The following is a 20,022-nucleotide window of genomic DNA, read 5'->3' as shown; positions in this document are numbered from 1 at the left end:
CCAGAATATTTTTTTTGTATTGGATGTTTATCTTTATTTTTGCACATTTTAGCAAATAAGCAATACTTTCACTTTTGTTGAAATGTTTACACTGTTGTTACAGAATATTTCGTTTTGCACTTTTTTGTATTGGATGTTTATCTTTATTTTTGCACATTTTAAAGCAAAATAAGCAATACTTTTACTTTTGAAATGCTTATACTATTGCAGAATATTAAGATTTGCACTGGATGTTTACTTTTATATTTGCACATTAAAAAGCAATTAAGCTACTTTTAATTTTGTTAAATGTTAAAAGTTTTAAATGTTTACATTGTTACAGAATATTTTGTCATGTTGTTGTCAATGTTGACTGAGTGGCCATACTTCTTTTTTTTGGTAAATAAAAGCCATGCCTTTTGAAAAAACAGGCCTACATTTATTTTTTCATCTTCATTTTAAATAAAAAAATTATCGGTAAAAGGAAAAATAATCTATAGGTGAATCGAAAAAATAATCTATAGATTAACCGATTAATCGAAAAAAATAATCTATAGATTAATCGATAGAAAAATAATCGTTAGCTGCAGCCTTAAAATTAATACTGTACAGATATTATTTTCTACTATAAAACTGCACTCTAATTCAATGTTTTACATGTCTAAAGTGAATACTTTAATTCGATTGATATAATTAAATGTATGGTACTTTGATGTGACACTTGTACCACAGTGGTTCTTACACCATATTCAAAATAAAAAAACACTAATGAAGTTGTACATAATGTTGTGATGATCAATTTTACTCCATGGTCTAATCGTGATGTTGTTTCCCAGGCCGTACAGTCATCTCTGTACCTCCTTCTGACCTGCGTGTCATCAAAGGAACCACCGCCATTTTGGCCTGCAATGCTACTCATGACCCTCGAGTCAATATCAGGTACTTTGTTGCCAGTTTGAGAGTTTGTGCCCTTGTGCTTATTGTACTTGAATAATATATGTGCCCTCTCTGTTGTAGCTTCAAGTGGGATCGTAGCGGCGTGCCTGTCCTACCAACCAGCGGGGGGCGGGTCTCCGTGCGCCAGGGCTCCCTTACGATTGGCCAGACATGGTCAGGGGACATCGGGGATTACACCTGCTCTGTCACCTCCAAAGCTGGCAACGATTCCCGATCTTCACGACTCGAAGTCATGTAAGTTGAATTATTGGATAGGGTAGGATTGACTTAATTTATCCCAAAGTCCAGATACAAAAAGTCCACAAAAAATAAGGTAAAAACACCTGAAAACAATAAAGAACACAAAGGACATAAAAAAACTTTAAAAGAGCACAGAGCTGATGCAACCAGCTGCCACTTCAGCGGAGTAAGTATTTTATTTATAAAAGGCTTTTCACAGATAAAATCACAAAGCGCTGTACAAAACATAGGTGAATTAAAACATCAATTAAATTAAAACAACAGGGGCAACATCATAAAAAGGATAAAAAGTTGATTAAAAATGAACTAACAGCTTTACTAAAAATAAAAGTCTTCAAATGACCCATTTCTACGTACAGCTACAAAACTTAAGCACCAAGAATAAACACAAAAATGTTATTATTATGTGTACTTTATGTTCCTTGTAAAGATATCTTAACATGTGAGGGATGTACTCACTTTTGTGACATACGGCAGTGTTTCCCACCTCGCGTCACTATGACATCATCGTACAATTTGCATAATTGGCTATGACACATGTATTTTTTAAAGGGTTAAAAAATGTCATGCAAATATTTAAAGACAAATCTCTGTAATTGATTCTTAGTATCAACATATAATTTTCTTGTTACATTATATCATTTCACTGTATTATTCAGTTTCATTACTACAAGTACATTGTAACATAGGCTGTACTTTGTACACTGTTGGTTTATTTACATTTACATAGTATTCTGCCTTCCCTCGGTGTTGTTATTTGAGTTGAGTTGAGTTTGAGTTTATTTGGAACATGCATGCATACAACATGATACATCACAATTTCCAGTCTTTCTATTCAACATGTTCGAAAAGGAGTAGGAAGAAGCAGAGCTTATTTAATTGTACGCTTTTTCCTTTACATAGCAGTTGCTAAAACTTTTGTTCACTTCCTGTTCTCAATTTATTCACAATATACTCCATAAGTAATAACGTTAGAAATAAATAAATAATTATTATTGAAGTAAGTTATATTTCATATGGTGAGATAAATAAGATTATCTAGAAAATTAATGGATGGCTGAAATAAATTTTGAATGTTTATCATGGTTCTTCTTTTTTGTACTTTGTAAACACTTTAAGATTGAAGAGTTTCTTGAAGTTAATTATATTAGTACATTGTTTGATTTCTTTGCTTAATCCATTTAAAAATTATATACTAAAGGTCTTAAATTTTGTACGTACCTGTATGTACACATGTTTTAAATTAAATTTTTCTCTAAGATTATATTTCTCCTCTTTTGTTGAGAAGAATGGTTGTACATTCTTGGGTAGCAGATTGTAGTTTGCTTTGTGCAAAAATTTAGCTGTTAGCTTTTATTTAGTTATTTAGTTTGGCAAATTGGGAAACAGTCCTTCAGAGAGAAAAACATGACCAACATTAGTCTGTGTATTGAAAGTCTTCTCACTGGACTTACAATAAAACAAAGCACACAAAGGAAAGTACATTATTATACACAGGAAGTGCCCATACATGTTAGAATCATGGTAAATTGGTAATATAGTTTGGCATAAACTGAAAAAAAGCATACAGGATAAAGTTTGGCTCTTACGCCGCTAGCTTCATGCTAACATACAATGGACGACTCCATTGACAGGCTAATAAAAATTAGCATAGCGTTAGTTGTGAACTTGTCAAAAAAAGTTTTAACAAATGAGGTTGTATCATAACAAAATTGACACAAATCAGCCAATTTAAGACGTACATTGACCACTAACTGTACTCCCTCCGAGGTCTTAATCAAGGCTCAAGTTGTTCGTTTTGCTCCAGACATTTATTTTAGCCATGTCTTCTTCACGTTACCAACGATGCCAAATATAAGAACTAATAAAATAAGCAAACAGAATTTACAATTAGTCTGACATCCAAAAAAAGAAAACACATTGATTTCACATAGAAATAATCATACCTCATTGGCCTCATAAACTCCAAGGGAATGAAGTTTATTTTCAATCCGAGACTCCGTTAACGTCTTCTCCATCAAACATTTGTTGTCTCACGCTGCTCCCTTAATTCCGTCACATATGAATTGTCCCCCCAACAACGCGACCAAACAGGAACAAAACATATATTCCCCTCTCAATTTACATGGGTTTGTAACAAAAATAAAGGTAACATAAACTTGCATGAATTAACCCAAGGAAATACCTTTTTAATCACATTATGTGTACAATACGAAGTTATTGTATTTATTTATTCTCACCAACTATGAAATGATATATCAAATATACATGTTGCTTTCGAGAGCAGCTACAGTATGAGTCTGTGCTAAATAGCAATGGAAGCCTGTTGCTCAAACCTCAAATTCTGTTACGACAATGCTACCTTACTCTATTGCAAAATATTTTGCAATTGAATTAAAAAAAAACAATTTTTTACTAGTGATGGCCCTAAATTTACCTGTGTTGGGCCGCCACATGTAAATTAATATGGTACATGGCAAATACTAACAGTGATACTAATCACTCACCTAATCCGAACTTCCAAAATGATTTGTTGTGTATTTTAAAAACAAAAAAATATTCATGCTGGATAAGTGCTTTTGTGTAAATGTGTCGTTGTGTGTCCGTCAAAATGCCTGACGCTAATACCGTATTTTCCGGACTATAAGGCGCACCTAAAATCTTTTTCTTTTTTTTCAAAACTCGACAGTGCGCCTTATAACCCGATGCGCCTAATGTAAGGAATATTTCTGCTTTTGCCTACCGACCTCGAAGCTATTTTATTTGGTACATAGTGTAATGATCAGTGTGACCAGTAGATGGCAGTCTAACATAAGAGACACGTGTCGACTGCACTATGATGGCAGTCACACATAAGAGATACGTGTGGACTGCACTATGATGGCAGTCACACATCAGAGATACGTGTAGACTGCAATATGATGGCAGTCACACATAAGAGATATGTGTAGACTGCAATATGATGGCAGTCACACATAAGAGATACATGTAGACTGCACTATGATGGCAGTCACACATAAGATATACGTGTAGACTGCAATATGATGGCAGTCTAACATAAGAGATACGTGTAGACTGCACTATGATGGCAGTCACACATAAGAGATATGTGTAGACTGCACTATGATGGCAGTCACACATAAGAGATACATGTAGACTGCAATATGATGGCAGTCACACATAAGATATATGTGTAGACTGCAATATGACTCAAGTAAACAACACCAACATCGTATATATTCCATTGAAAATTTAGAACATTACACACGGCGCTCAAAAATCTATCAAAATGTTTTAGTACTACTTTGGTAAGCTATGAAGGCGCACCGCTTGATGGATTGTACTGCGCTTCAACATACGGGTATTGTTAGGGTATGTGTATAAGGTAAGACATTATCTGGCATTTTGTTTCGCAATATTATGCAAAATCATACCTTTTCTTACCTTCTGGTAACTGCTGATCTGTATTTGCATAAGTCCTGAAAATTTGTGCGCATCCACCTTTGTAGTCCGTGGCAACACCGCAGTCGATAAGCTTTTTCTCTATCTTCTTGTTATGTGACATTCATCCTCCGCTCTTGCCATTTGTAATATAAAGTAGTGTAAAGTTCTTACTTATATCCGTCAGTAAACTCGCCATGAAAGCGCTAAAACATACCGGTGTAGTGAGTTTATATTATTCACCCAAGGAACTTTAGAGAGTTCCGGTCAGACGGTTTTTCACGGGACACATTTCACGGCGTTGTTGTTGTTTCCGGATGAGGAGATGCTGCTCCGTATTTATTTAAGTAAAGTCTCTATGTCATTAAAACAGTTAGCTCCATCTTTTGACACTTCTTCCACTCCCGTCCTTTCACGCTACACCGCTACAACAAAAATGACGGGGAGAAGACGCTGTCGAAGGTGAGCCACGTTAATGAGACCGCCCACAAAACGGTGCATCCGGAAGTGACTGTCAGAAGATGATCTGTAAAACGTCATCTTTGCAACATTTTGACCAAAGAACTACCATCACATGTTATATAGACCACAAGGAAGTGTTTTACATTTAGAAAAAATATATATACACTACCGTTCAAAAGTTTGGGGTCACATTGAAATGTCCTTATTTTTAAAGGAAAAGCATTGTACTTTTCAATGAAGATAACTTTAAACTAGTCTTAACTTTAAAGAAATACACTCTATACATTGCTAATGTGGTAAATGACTATTCTAGCTGCAAATGTCTGGTTTTTGGTGCAATATCTACATAGGTGTATAGAGGCCCATTTCCTGCAACTATCACTCCAGTGTTCTAATGGTACAATGTGTTTGCTCATTGGCTCAGAAGGCTAATTGATGATTAGAAAACCCTTGTGCAATCATGTTCACACATCTGAAAACAGTTTAGCTCGTTACAGAAGCTACAAAACTGACCTTCCTTTGAGCAGATTGAGTTTCTGGAGCATCACATTTGTGGGGTCAATTAAACGCTCAAAATGGCCAGAAAAAGAGAACTTTCATCTGAAACTCGACAGTCTATTATTGTTCTTAGAAATGAAGGCTATTCCACAAAATTGTTTGGGTGACCCCAAACTTTTGAATGGTAATGTATATATGACTTTTTTAATCCGGTGCACCTTATATATGAAAAAAGATCGAAAATAGACCATTCATTGGCAGTGCGCTTTATAATCCGGTGCGCCCTATGGTCCGGAAAATACAGTATTAAGTTGCGTCACTTGCATATTTAAAGTGTGCCTCATTAAAGCCTCTGTAAGAGAACACCGGCAGGTTGGGGATCTTTATATATTCATAAGCACTTGAATCATCTATTTATGAGCGATACTTACGATTAATTAATACAACTGCTGGGCGCCACGGAGGTGAGGAGACACAATCTTTCGGAACGGTAGCGAGACCTGAGGTTACATGGCAAACGTGGATGGCTCAATGTTTATGCCTATGAAAAACTTGGAAGGTGAATTAGTGATTTCCTGCCTCGTGCGCGTGTGTGTGTGTGTGTGTGTGTGTGTGTGTGTGTGTGTGTGTGCGTGTGCGTGTGTGTGTGTGTGTGTGTGTGTGTGTGTGTGTGTGTGTGTGTGTGTGTGTGTGTGTGTGTGTGTGTGTGTGTGAGAGTGACATTCTCGTTAGCTCAGTATCATCGGGTCATAGAGGCTAACAGACGCTGGCGGCTGAGGAGACAGACTAATTAGCAGCAGGTTATTGGTTCAGCTCTCACAAGACCCATCCTTGTGGTCGTCACTGGCTGTGTGTGCATGCGTGTGTGGGTGTGTGTGTGCGCGCGTGCGTGTAGTGTGAAGGTAAGCGCCACAACATTCACTGCTGCTCATCCGTTAATTAATGCCATCACGCCAGTTCAGAATGAGAAAACGTCATTCTCATACCCGTCTTGGAATCTTCTGGAAGCGCCACTCCACCTATCGTGCTCTTCCTCCGGCGCTGAGACGCGTCAATATTAAAAACACTCATGAGCATAAACAATAACGGAAAGGTTGATATTTGAATACGGCGCCACGGTAATAAAAGTGGAGTTGCATCCATCACGGTGTGGTTGAACTCAGGTCACTTGAGCTTAATATGAACTACTGCAAAATATCGGCTAATGACATTTTTTTTTTTAATGAAATGTACCATTTTTAAGGAGCTTTTTCAAAAATGTATGAAAAATGGAAAAAGATGAGGGGATAAAAATATTTTTTGTTTGTTTTAATATGGTTTCTGTAGGAGGACAAACATGACATAAACCTCCCTAATTGTTAGAAATCGGACTGTTTATATTAAACATATTTCAGATGTTTGGCGAGCACCGTTTTGTCCTACTAATTTTGGCGGTCCTTGAACTAACCGTAGTTTGTCGACATCAGCGTTTCTCAAAGTGTGGGGCGCGCCCCACTGGTGGGGAATAGAGACATGACAGGTGGGGCGCGAGGAACGGGAGGAAATGTCACTTTAAAAAAAAAAAATTTAAATTATATTCTTAGATTTTTTTTTTTTACTATGCTTTCATTTTCTATACACACTGTAAATCACTTTGTGATTCTGTCTGTGAAATCCGCTATATAAATAAATGTAAATTACTTATTTTTCCTGTAGGCTTTAAATTTCTAGGTAGGAGCGAAAGTTTGACAGACATAGCAACAGTAACTAATGGGGGCGGGGCTAAGCGGAACAAACTTTCGCGCGGATGTGTAGCAGGCTAATCAATATCCAGTCATCGGGCAGATAGCTGTGTCCATTCTTCTCCCCTTTGCCACATCTTATCTGTGTGAGATAGGCTTTTCAGCTGTTGCTGCACTCAAAACGAAGTACAGGTCTCAGCTGAACGTCATTGAGCATGACTTAAGAGTGGCAGTGTCAAGCCTGCAACCCCGATTTGAAAAGCTGTGCAGTGCAAAACAGGCTCATTGCAGCCACTAATGCTGGTGTACTGTAAAACTCATGTTCACTTGCCCCGTCTTGCCAAATGCATAGCTCCTCCTTTTTTTTTGCAAAGATTGCAAAGTGGCACTTTTATTTTATTTATTATTAAACTTGATGCAAGTTATTTGATTTATTATTGAACTTGATGCAAGTTATAACACTTTTATTTGATTTATTATTGAACTTGATGCAAGTTATAACACTTTTATTTGATGTATTATTGAACTTGATGCAAGTTATTTTATTTATTATTGAACTTGATGCAAGTTATTTTATTTATTATTGAACTTGATGCAAGTTATACCACAGCTGCACAGTTATTTTATTTATTATCGAACTTGATGTTATTTTATGTTATTGAGTTTGAATGTATACAACTTGATGTTACTTGATGTTCAGTAAATTTGAAAATGTTAAGCTTGGCATTAGCAATCTGTTGGGGCGATGGGGGCAGGTGGGGCTTGAAAACTCCCCCTTGTCCAAAGTGGGGGATGACAAAAAAAAGTTTGAGAACCACTGGTCTACATGTACACCTTTCTCCGACTTTCTAAGACATATTGTACGCTACTCCTTTTTTGTCTCATTTTGTCCACCAAACTTTTAATGTTGTGCGTGAGTTTTGTTGATGTTATTGACTTGTGTGTAGTGCTAATCAGACATATTTGGTCACTGCATGACTGCAAGCTAATCGATGCTAACATGCTATTTAGGCTAGCTGTATGTACATATTGAATCATTATGCCTCGTGTGTAGCTATATTTGAGCTCATTTAATTTCCTTTAAATCCTCTTAATTCAATGTATATTTGCATGTCTTATGGCATTATCTGTATGTAATATTGGCTGCATTTCTGATAGTTGTTTGTGTGCCATGTTGTTATAGACCACAGCAAACGTTACCAAGCTGGTTATAAATCCATTAGAAGAAGACAGCCTGCCATTTCCTTTAAATTGGACACACACATCTATACCTTTGGCCATTCTACGCCGGTAATTTCCTGGAGTTATCTCACCTTCTGAGAAGCCTCCATTTTACTAATGACTCGAATGTTGTAAAAATGTGTAGAATAAATATTACATTTCTACAGAGCCCCTAAAGCAGGGGTCACCAACCTTTTTGAAACCAAGAGCTACTTCTTGGGTACTGATTAATGCGAAGGGCTACCAGTTTGATACACACTTAAATAAATTGCCAGAAATAGCCAATTTGCTCAATTTACCTTTAACTCTGTGTTATTATTAATAATTAATTATATTTATCTTTGTGGAAACACTGATCATCTTAATGATTTCTCACAATAAATATATATAGAAACAGATAAATATCAATATGCAACACTTTATTTTTATATTTTCCTTAGTGCACATTTTTCAAATTGAACATTTTCAAATGATCACTTCTAAGACAGTCTTGTGAAATCTCATATTCCCATTTTAACTAGCTAGCCACTAACATTTTTTAACTAATCATGAATTACTTTGCACCATGTTTGTACAAATAATAACTCATGTAAAATACAAAAGTCAACTCTCAAATTTTTAAATAAATCATGTCACACTTTGAACTGGACACCAAATATGTTATCTGTTTCTTTGTCAGTTAGTGAAGACCAAGTCTTTAAAATATTTTCTTGGATTTTCAAATTCTATTTTGAGTTTTGTCTCTCTTAGAATTAAAAATGTCGAGCAAAGCGAGACCAGCTTGCTAGTAAATAAATCAAATTTAAAAAATAGAGGCAGCTTACTGCTAAGTGCTGCTATTTGAGCTTTTTTTAGAACAGGCCAGCGGGCTACTCATCTGGTCCTTACGGGCTACCTGGAGCCCGCAGGCACCGCGTTGGTGACCCCTGCCCTAAAGGGACATGGGTGTTTTGCGAGATCTCTTAAAAAGTATTGAAAAGTATTGCTTTTTGCGAGATCTCACAAAAGTTTTTTTTTCCTACGGCAGTGAACCGGAAGTGAAACAGACACAGCGATGGAGGAGCGGGAGCCTACCCATCATCTGTGCTCTGTTGTGGGACCTTAATACGATTTGATGTCTTTATATGTTAGGCCAATAGTAAAATAGAAATCAATAAACGTCTCCCACGGATGATGGGTAGGCTCCTCCCATCGCTTTGTCTGTTTCACTTCCGGTTCACCATCGCTTTGTCTGTTTTACTTCCGGTTCACTGACATAGGGGAAAAAAAAACTTTTGCGAGATCTCGTAAAAAGTATTGCGAGATCTCGCAAAACTTTTTTTTTTCCTCCATGTCCATCTAGGGCAGTGGTTCTTAAACTTGTTGGAGGTACCGAACCCCACCAGTTTCATATGCGCATTCACCGAACCCTCCTTTTTTTTTCAAATTCAAGACAAAGTTATTGTATGTTTTTGGTAACACTTTAGTATGGGGAACATATTCTAAGTAACAAAGACTTAATTTAGAGTTATTTGGTTAGGGTTAGGGTTCGGGTTAGGGTTAGAGGGTTAGGGCCAGGGTTAGAGGGTTAGGGTTATAATAAGGTCATGCCGAATAAGGCATTAATAAGTACTTAATAATGACTAGTTAAGAGCCAATATGTTACTAATTTGCATGTTAATAAGCAACTATATAATGGTGAATATGTTCCCCATACTAAAGTGTTACCATGTTTTTTTACTGGTGCACAAAATGATCCTTGCATGAACATCACCTTGTTCAAACAACAAAACCAACACAGTGCATAAACTCACAACAAATTACACACCTGCAAATCAGTGTGACTTCTGCTGTTGCCGTATCCGTAATACGCCGATAGGGAGAAGTTTTTATTTACACTATGAGTCGGGTGTGTCTTGACCTCCGCCGAACCCCTGACTCACCGAACCCCTAGGGTTCGATCGAACCCAGGTTAAGAACCACTGCTCTAGGGGCTCCGTGCATTTCAACATTTCTGTCAACAAAGATTTGCGTCAGCCTATGGTACATTGTCATTTTGATAGTAGGCCAATATAGATAATATAGACACCTACATCATGCGTTGCCTTCATTATAACACTTGACATTTTTTGCGGCTCCAGACAGATTTTTATTTTTTTTTGGTATTTTTGGTCCAATTTGGCTCTTTCAACATTTTGAGTTGCCGACCCCTGCCCTAACTTGATGTATTTATTTTTGTCTCCTCTTGTGCACAGCGAGCTGCCACACTCTCCCCGCTCCCTGGCAGCACGGCTCAATGACTCAGACTCTCGCTCCGTCCTCCTGTCCTGGCTGCGCCCTTTCGACGGGAACTCGCCGCTTCTCTACTATCTGTTGGAGCTCTCAGAGAACAGTATGTATGCTATGTGTGTGTGTGTGTGTGTGTATAGCCCGGCCCTAATTTATAGTCTCTGCGCAGCAAACAGCTGTTTATTTGCTGTCGAGCAGGCACTGACGCCGCCTCATTTATAAGGCGAGACGTATGGAGGAATGCGTAAATGTACATCCTGGTTCCCTGGAAATACGCTCTCAAACACCCCATCCCCCCCTCCCTCCCTTGTCCTCCGTCTCCTCGTCTCTCGCCCCTGTGTCAGCACAGATGTTTGAACAGCAGGCTGCCTCTCGTTCAGATGGGAAACAGAGGGAGAGAGGGATTGCAATAAAGAATGACAAGATGGCTACCCTGTCTTCTTTTCTCCTTCTGTTGCACGTGCACAGCCAGGCACCCAACTTTAAAAGTTAAACCCATAAACACACAAGCTCTGAACTTCTAATCATTCACACCTGAACATAAAAGAGTTTACTGATGATGCTAACCAAAACAGCAGCACGCTCCTATATTCAAGGAAGCCCATGTAAAATCTCAAATATTAAAAAACATAAAGCTTCATATAGAATTAGACTGCACATATTCCTAGCCCCTTCCTGCTCCGCCACTGATAAAAAATATACTGGCTTATTTCCCTCGAAATTCGCAAAGTGGCGCTCTGTTAGTGCTGGCCATCTACGTTTAACTACTGCGTTCAAATCCTGATCGGGATGGTGTCAAGAAAATATTAAATGTTTTATTTTGTTGATTGTGTTATTTCGCACACAAAAAATATGTATTTACAGTAACAATTTCTCTCCCATGAATTAGTTTTAGTGCAAACATGCAAAAAAAGTCTAAAAATATTTTTACACAAGTAAAAATAAAAAAGTGCTGCTAACATGAGTTCAAGTGTGTGTTTTTATTGGCTGCTTCGTGATTGAAGTAAATGGTGTTAGTGACGACTTGTGTTATACAGAGGCTTCTTTTTTGGTGTCGTGTAGTTGGACATTTTTGTCTTCTAAATTGCTAAGCACAATAAATGACTTTTGCCCGGTCTGCCCGGTTTGCATCTGTCTAGGTTAGGGATGTCCGATAATGGCTTTTTGCCGATATCCGATATTTCGATATTGTCAAACTCTTAATTACCGATACCGATATCAACCAATACCGATATATACAGTCGTGGAATTAACACATTATTATGCCTAATTTGGACAACCAGGTATGGTGAAGATAAGGTCCTTTTTTTTATTATTAATAAAATACGATAAATACATTAAAAACATTTTCTTGAATAAAAAAGAAAGTAAAACAATATAAAAACAGTTACATAGAAACTATTAATTCATGAAAATGAGTCAAATTAACTGTTAAAGGTTAGTACTATTAGTGGACCAGCAGCACACACAATCATGTGTGCTTACCCTTGCAGACTGTATTGATCTATATTGATATATAATGTAGGAACCAGAATATTAATAACAGAAAGAAACAACCCTTTTGTGTGAATGAGTGTAAATGGGGGAGGGAGGTTTTTTGGGTTGGTGTACTAATTGTAAGCGTATCTTGTGTTTTTTATGTTGATTTGATTTTTTTTTTTTTTAAACAAAAAAAAACCGATACCAATAATTAAAAAAAACAATATTGATAATTTCCGATATTACATTTTAAAGCATTTATCGGCCGATAATATCGGCAGTCCGATAGTATCGGACATCTCTAATATAGACACTCTATATATATATATATATATATATATATATATATATATAGACATCTCTAGTCTAGGTGCTTTCAAATTTGATAGCTTATGATTGACTATAGCAAGGGTGTCCAAACATTTTGACTGGGGGCCGCATTAGGCTAAAAGAAATTTAGCCGGGGGCCGAAACCCGACTGTATGCAAAATAACTATATATTAGGGCTGCGAATCTTTGGGTGTCCCACGATTCGATTCGATATCGATTCTTGGGTTCACGATTCGTTTATAAATCGATTTTTCCGATTCAACTCGATTCTCGATTGAAAAACGATATTTTTCCGATTCAAAACAATTCTCTATTCATTTAATACATAGGATTTCAGCAGGATCTACCCCAGTCTGCTGACATGCAAGCAGAGTAGTAGATTTTTGTAAAAAGCTTTTATAATTGTAAAGGACGATGTTTTATCAACGGATTGCAATAATGTAAACACACAAATGTAAATCCAAGACAACAATATGTTGTCTGATTTATTCATGCTTGCACAAATTTGAACTAGAACAAAACGTTTTAACATCTGACTGAATTTGACACTCAATTACTACTCACTCAGTTACCAGAACAATAAAATACAGTAATACAACTCCTGTGACTGTAACATCAGTAGAATACAATTGGTAAGCTATGCTAGCTGCCAGTCTGTGCCAGAACTTGCCCAAACATTACCATAAATTATACAAAAAGGCTGTAACTGTTCATTATGAATTACTTCTTTGTTGCCCGGATCATAGTTTGTTTAAGTTTATTTAGGTTTTGATTCACGTATGGTTTAAGTTCTGTTTCAGCACCCTGGTTTTGTGTTTCTCGGTTGTCTCGGGTGCTGGTTAGTGCCACCTGCCTCTGATTAGTGTTCGGGACGCTCACCTGTTCCTGGGCACTAATCAGAGAGCTATTTAGTCCTGCTTTTTCGCCTCACTCAGTCTACGTCGTCTACCCTTTGTTTTCCTGAGCTAAGCTTTGCCTTATTCTTTTCTTGTTAGCTATCCCGTTAGCTCCCGGTGCTTTGTGTGTTTGTTCCTGCCTGATTTATAAGATGAATCACCGTCTTACCTGCACTTTTGCCTCCGGAGTTCCTGCTGCAATCTTGGAAGAACAATCCGTGCATCACCACGCGTCCACGCCGTTACGGAGTAGAAACGCTATGGACGGCACTCGTACTTTTGGTTCAGAGCTCTAAAAAAACAGAAGGGCACTGGAGCACCTGCAGTGAGCGAACTCATCCAAAAGATAGCGCCAAACAATAACACACCCTTTCAGTGTCTTGGCTTGTTGTATTCCAAAAACTATTCGCATTACGGCCGTCAGCAAAGAAAAATCCATAAATTAGCCGCATCGTTTTATAAGCCGCAGGGTTCAAAGCGTAGGAAAAAGGTGGAAGCTTATAGTCTGGAGTTTACGGTATATGGGAAACACTGGTCAATATGAATATGTATCGGTAAGCCACCCTTTGGCGGGCCAAGCAAAACCACCTGGCCGTTCTGCTTCTTGCTTATTGGTTTAACAGTGATTGACAGCTTGTCATTACAGTGGCATTGGAACATTTCAGGGTGCCCAGCTAGAAATGACATTTGTGTTAATGGGAGCTTACGGCCTCACCTCGGGACGCTATTAACAACTGTTGCCATTAAAGCCCTTTTTCAACATCTGATTATTTAGCGAAATGAACAAATGATGACAAACACTTGATTAGTTTGAGTGTGCGTGCATGTGTGTGGATGTGTTCCACGCAATACGCTGTATTTATGTGTCACACAATGGCTTTTATTGCATTTACTCCCACATGACGCCTGTCATTCGCACAAATACACGTGTTGCTACTGAGATGGGAACATCAGTCTCTCACATATTTTAGGCAGCCAACACAATCATCAGATGGTCGTCGACATCGGCGTCTGTGCGCCTTCATTACCCTCCCATCGCTCAAGATGTCGCCTCTTTATGCAGCTTTCCTTTCCTCATCCTTGTCTCTCCTGTCCAGACTCGCCGTGGAAGGTCTACATATCCGAGGTGGACCCGGCAGTGACCAACATGTCAGTGGGCGGCCTCACGCCCGCCAGAACCTACCAGTTCCGACTTTGTGCTGTCAATCAAGTGGGCAGGGGACAATACAGTGCGGAGACGCAGAGGTAGGGGCAACGTCTTCTTATGCTTCGCTGGCACGCGTCCCTTTGCTTGTCCCACTCCTCCATGATCGTGGCTGTTTTCCCACCAGCCATGAAACCAATGTGCTCTCCAGTACACATTCCTGCGAAATAGAGTTTCCGCTGCCTTCACACAGCCCCGACATAAATAAGCTGGAGTCAAAAGGCGGTATTATAATTATCGCCATGTCCGTGCAGAGGGCACGGTCTAGTCCTGTGTGTGTGTCGTTGCCTGGAGCTGGGATTGGACAGAGGGTTCAGAATGTGAATAAAAAGGCTGCATTTTAATTTGAAGGGAGCCGGGCTTTTTTTTTTGTTTTGTTAAGAATCCATTTGAATTTGGAAGCAGACACGTCTGTTTTCAAATGTGTGTTTCCCTGCCAGTCCCGGTGAATTTAATCGCGTAAAAATAGGCGACGAGGCCTTTTTTTGCGTGAGTGCCGCCATTGTTGTGCAGATGTGAAAAGACGGAACACTAATGGGAATTATCGCGCCGTAGCCTAGATGCACCAGGAAAAGGGTATTTGGAGGAGGTGTGACACAATTTAGCCATTGTACTCCTGAATACGCACACACACACAATACAACAGATGCAGTCATTGACAGATGCCAGGTGTTGTTTATCCAGATAGAATCTCAGCAGAGATTAGACGCTGAAAAATGTAAAATAAGGCCCCTTCTACACTAAGCCAGATAAGGTTTTCCAGGGTAAATCCCACCTAACCTTGGCCGTGTCCACACACAACAATGCCGCCGTTTAAGACCCCCTCCCCCCTCAGTCCGCATGCACGAATAACCTCTGACCTGGAAGTGTATCCTTACCCTGTGTTTAAATGTAGACTATTGCCACATTTCTTTTAACAGTAAACCTTGCTTGCCTCACCATCAGCAGCTGTTAGACTATTGTAGTGAATCACACCTGAGCCATCATACATGAATCATATCTTTAATGAACGTGTGAAAGTAAACAATGTGATAAAGAACATTTTACAACATCCAACAACAGGACACTTCATGCAACAACGTCATGGCTTCACAATAGTTATGGACTACAAAACTAGAAGTTGAGTACTCGCTCGACATACATCGCGGACAATAACTGCTAGTCTGCTTTGCCAGTCCAAATGCATTGGCTATTTTTCGTAGTCTTCCCTTGTCCATAGGAGCATTGCCGTTGTATCTCTTTCGACAAATGGACAAAGTTTTTCACGAAGTAGAATCACAGCTGACCAGGACATTCGAAAGTTCTCTTGCCGTGGAGCAGGTGCTGGAAGTGAAGTGAAGAAGTTGCTTACTTGCTTTCTATTACACAAAAAAGTTAGCCAGTATTATATAATGATAATGATAAATGGGTTATACTTGTATAGCGCTTTTCTACCTTCAAGGTACTCAAAGCGCTTTGACAGTATTTCCACATTCACCCACACATTCACACACTGATGGCGGGAGCTGCCATGCAAGGCGCTAACCAGCAGCCATCAGGAGCAAGGGTGAAGTGTCTTGCCCAAGGACACAACGGACGTGACTAGGATGGTAGAAGGTGGGGATTGAACCCCAGTAACCAGCAACCCTCCGATTGCTAGCACGGCCACTCTACCAACTTAGCCACGCCGACTTTAAAAGCAAAACACTTTTAACTTTCAGGCTGAACGAATATTTTAAATTTGAAGTATTACATCAACCACTAATGTAAAGTAAAATATAATGTAATCCGTGTTGGCGCTAGGAATTTTCAAAATGATGACCCCATCAAGTCATAAAAATGGGGTCCCACTTTTTTTTGATAAATGTATGCATTATCCTGTTATATCTCACATTCTATATTGTTTTGGAAAAAGGTTGATATAAACGTTACTTAATTCATTTAAAAAGTAATACAAAAGAAAATACATTTGTATGCATATGTAAATGTATTCAGTTATAAACAATCATTCACCTTCATGGATCTAAACTTTACTGCTGCTGCCCCAAAATCAAAGTTCTCTGGCTGACGAGGACCAGTGACACATCTCATCTCTGCATATTTTACTAGAATACCCTTATGGGCATTACATACAGTATATCAAAATCAAGTACCGTTTACTTGTTGAAATACCTTTTTTAGAGCAAATATCTGCCCAAACGACCACTTTGCCGCTGCCAAAAATGTATTTAAAGGGTCGGTAAAAAAAAAAAATCTGGAAATGCGCGTCCTTTCTGATTTCAATGCGTAGAAAGACACAAAAAATGTGTTAACGCCAACAATATGCCATGATGCATAAAAACAGGGCCGCCCCTGTCAAAACACAAATCTGTAGGGCCCAGCGATCCGTCGGGGGCCCCCTTCCAAAAGTGACAGGGTGCTTCATTTGAAATTTGACTGCAAACATATTCCTCGCCCCGTCCTGCTCCGTCACAGATAAGAATATCATGGGCAATTTCCTCAGACATACTCTCCCGTGGTGTGCAGTGTTAGTATTAGCCTGGTAAACAATTGTACTCTGATCGATATCACTATAAAAGATATGCTAATGTCCAGTACAAAAGTTTGGACACACCTTCTCAATCAATGTGTTTTCTTTATTTTCATGACTATTTACATTGTAGATTATCACTGAAGGCATCAAAACTATGAATGAACACATGTGGAGTTATGAACTTAAAAAAAAAAAGTTAAATAACTGAAAACATGTTTTATATTCGAGTTTCTTCAAAATAGCCACCCTTTGCTCTGATTACTGTTTTGCACACTCTTGGCATTCTCTCGATGAGCTTCAAGAGGTAGTCACCTGAAAGGGTTTTCACGTCACAGGTGTCATAGTTTTGATGACCTCAGTGATAATCTACAGCAGGGGTCACCAACGCTGTGCCCGCGGGCACCAGGTAGCCCGTAAAGACCAGATGAGTAGCCCGCTGGCCTGTTCTAAAAATAGCTCAAATAGTAGCACTTACCAGTGAGCTGCCTCTATTTTTTAAATTGTATTTATTTACTAGCAAGCTGGTCTCGCTTTGCTCGACATTTTTAATTCTAAGAGAGACAAAACTCAAATAGAATTTGAAAATCCAAGAAAATATTTTAAAGACTTTGGTCTTCACTAACTGACAAAGAAACAGATAACAGATTTGGTGTCCAGTTCAAAGTGTGACATGATTTATTTAAACATTTGAGAGTTGACTTTTGTATTTTACATGAGTTATTATTTGTACAAATATGGTGCAAAGTAATTCATGATTTGTTAAAAAATGTTAGTGGCTAGCTAGTTAAAATGGGATATTGTGATTTCGCAAGACTGTCTTAGAAGTGATCATTTGAAAATGTTCAATTTGAAAAATGTGCACTAAGGAAAATATAAAAATAAAGTGTTGCATATTGATATTTATCTGTTTCTATATATATTTATTGTGAGAAATCATTAAGATGATCAGTGTTTCCACAAAGATAAATATTAATTATTAATAATAAGTTAAAGTTAAAAGTTAAAGTACCAATGATTGTCACACACACTAGGTGTGGTGAAATTTGTCCTCTGCATTTGACCCATCCCCTTGTTCACCCCCTGGGAGGTGAGGGGAGCAGTGGGCAGCAGCGGTGCCGCGCCCGGGAATCATTTTGGTGATTTAACCCCCAATTCCAACCCTTGATGCTGAGTGCCAAGCAGGGAGGTAATGGGTCCCATTTTTTTATAGTCTTTGGTATGACTCGGCCGGGGTTTGAACTCACAACCTACCGATCTCAGGGCGGACACTCTAACCACTAGGCCACTGAGTAGGTACATAACATAGAGTTAAAGGTAAATACAGCAAATTGGCTATTTCTGGCAATTTTTTTAAGTGTGTATCAAACTGGTAGCCCTTCGCATTAATCAGTACCCAAGAAGTAGCTCTTGGTTTCAAAAAGGTTGGTGACCCCTGATCTACAATGTAAAAGACATGGAAATAAAGAAAACGCATTGAAATGAGAAGGTGTGTCCAATTTTTTGGCCTGTACTGTATGTGTTAAGTATGTAATTTTGCACTTGAAAAAATAATTATTGAACATTTTGAATTAGTTGTATTAAAAAACATGCATCGACTCAAATTCAAGTCTGATTAAATCGGCCAATCAAATGGCGGCTAACCACTACCTGGTGCTGCAGCTTCTCTGTCCAACAGCACAAATGGAAAGCAAACAATCAATGAAGATCCTTTGCTGACAAAAAGCGCTTCCATTGCAGCTGAGAGTCCTTGCTAGCCAACTACAATGAAACGCAAAGAAGGAGCAGAAACCTCACCGGACAAAAGCTCTTGGACACGTATCACATGACCGAGTTGCTACTGAGTGAGGCAGATTGATTCATTTACTTGTCATTTCTTTCCACCCCACTCCAACTTTTGCTGACTTTCCCCCCGTCCGCTGATTGCCGCCGATGCGTGCGGTGCCGCAGTGCACGGTTTCCATCAGGCAGCGTGCCACCTGGTCCTCAGCACAAAGCAGGTTGTTAGAAGACAGCCCCCCCCCAACCCCCCTGAAAGACTGGCAGGCGGACAAGTCATCAGTGGTCGGTGTATCAGAGCAGATGGATATGGCTCTTCATCAGCGTATGCGACCACACGCGCCGCGCTTTTAATCTCCCGGACGTCGGCCGGGATGAGACGCGCCCGCAAACATGTCGCCAACGCCAAAAGGCACTTGGTCAGGACGCTGCTTCTTTCCTGCAGCTCTCACGGACAATGTGTTGCAGTGCAGAGTAGGAAAGTGGTTGCAGGATATTGACGACAAAAATCCTTAATAGAGTTTAACTATCGAGCTGCTTCTCCTCTCTTCCATTTTAACGCTTACGCTTGCTTGTCTCCTCACTTAATAACTGAAGAGAAGAGAAAGTGGGAATCCTAAAAATAGAACCTTTGGAGCTAAAATACTTCAAGATGAGTAAAATTGCACTGCTGTGTCTGGACGTATATCGTATTTTTCGACAATTGAGCGCATGAAAAGCCACACCCATTACATTTTTGAATTTTAGAACGACAACTTTTGGAGAAAAAAACAAAACAAATGTACGCTGTAGAGCAGGGGTGTCAACCTCAATTTAGATCCGGGGCCACATGGAGAAAAATCTACTCCCAAGTAAGCCGGACTGGTAAAATCACAGCACGATAACTTAAAAATAAAGACAACTTCAGATTGTTTTCTTTGTTTAGAACTAGAACAAGCACATTCTGAAATTGTACAAATCATAATGTTGTTGGTTTTTTTTTTACACTTACATGTTGCGGTTAATAGTATTCTATCTTTATTTGTCGTTATTTATATT

At 38.8% G+C, this 20,022-nt stretch overlaps 1 protein-coding gene across 3 annotated transcripts in view; it reads left to right on the top strand.

Annotated features, from left to right (window-relative positions):
- LOC133634106 (protein sidekick-1-like) overlaps positions 1–20,022 on the top strand; it is a 962,694-nt gene that overhangs the window by 769,847 nt on the left and 172,825 nt on the right. For all 3 annotated transcript variants that reach the window (XM_062027111.1, XM_062027112.1, XM_062027113.1), the window contains 4 exons: positions 816–918; positions 997–1,170; positions 10,754–10,890; positions 14,590–14,737. In XM_062027111.1, the coding sequence (XP_061883095.1) occupies positions 816–918; positions 997–1,170; positions 10,754–10,890; positions 14,590–14,737 (562 nt within the window). The remainder of the gene's footprint in view (positions 1–815; positions 919–996; positions 1,171–10,753; positions 10,891–14,589; positions 14,738–20,022) is intronic.

This window comes from Entelurus aequoreus, linkage group LG18 (assembly GCF_033978785.1).
Source record: "Entelurus aequoreus isolate RoL-2023_Sb linkage group LG18, RoL_Eaeq_v1.1, whole genome shotgun sequence".
Classification (NCBI taxonomy): Eukaryota; Metazoa; Chordata; class Actinopteri; order Syngnathiformes; family Syngnathidae; genus Entelurus; species Entelurus aequoreus.
This window is presented reverse-complemented; position numbering and strand designations above follow the sequence as displayed.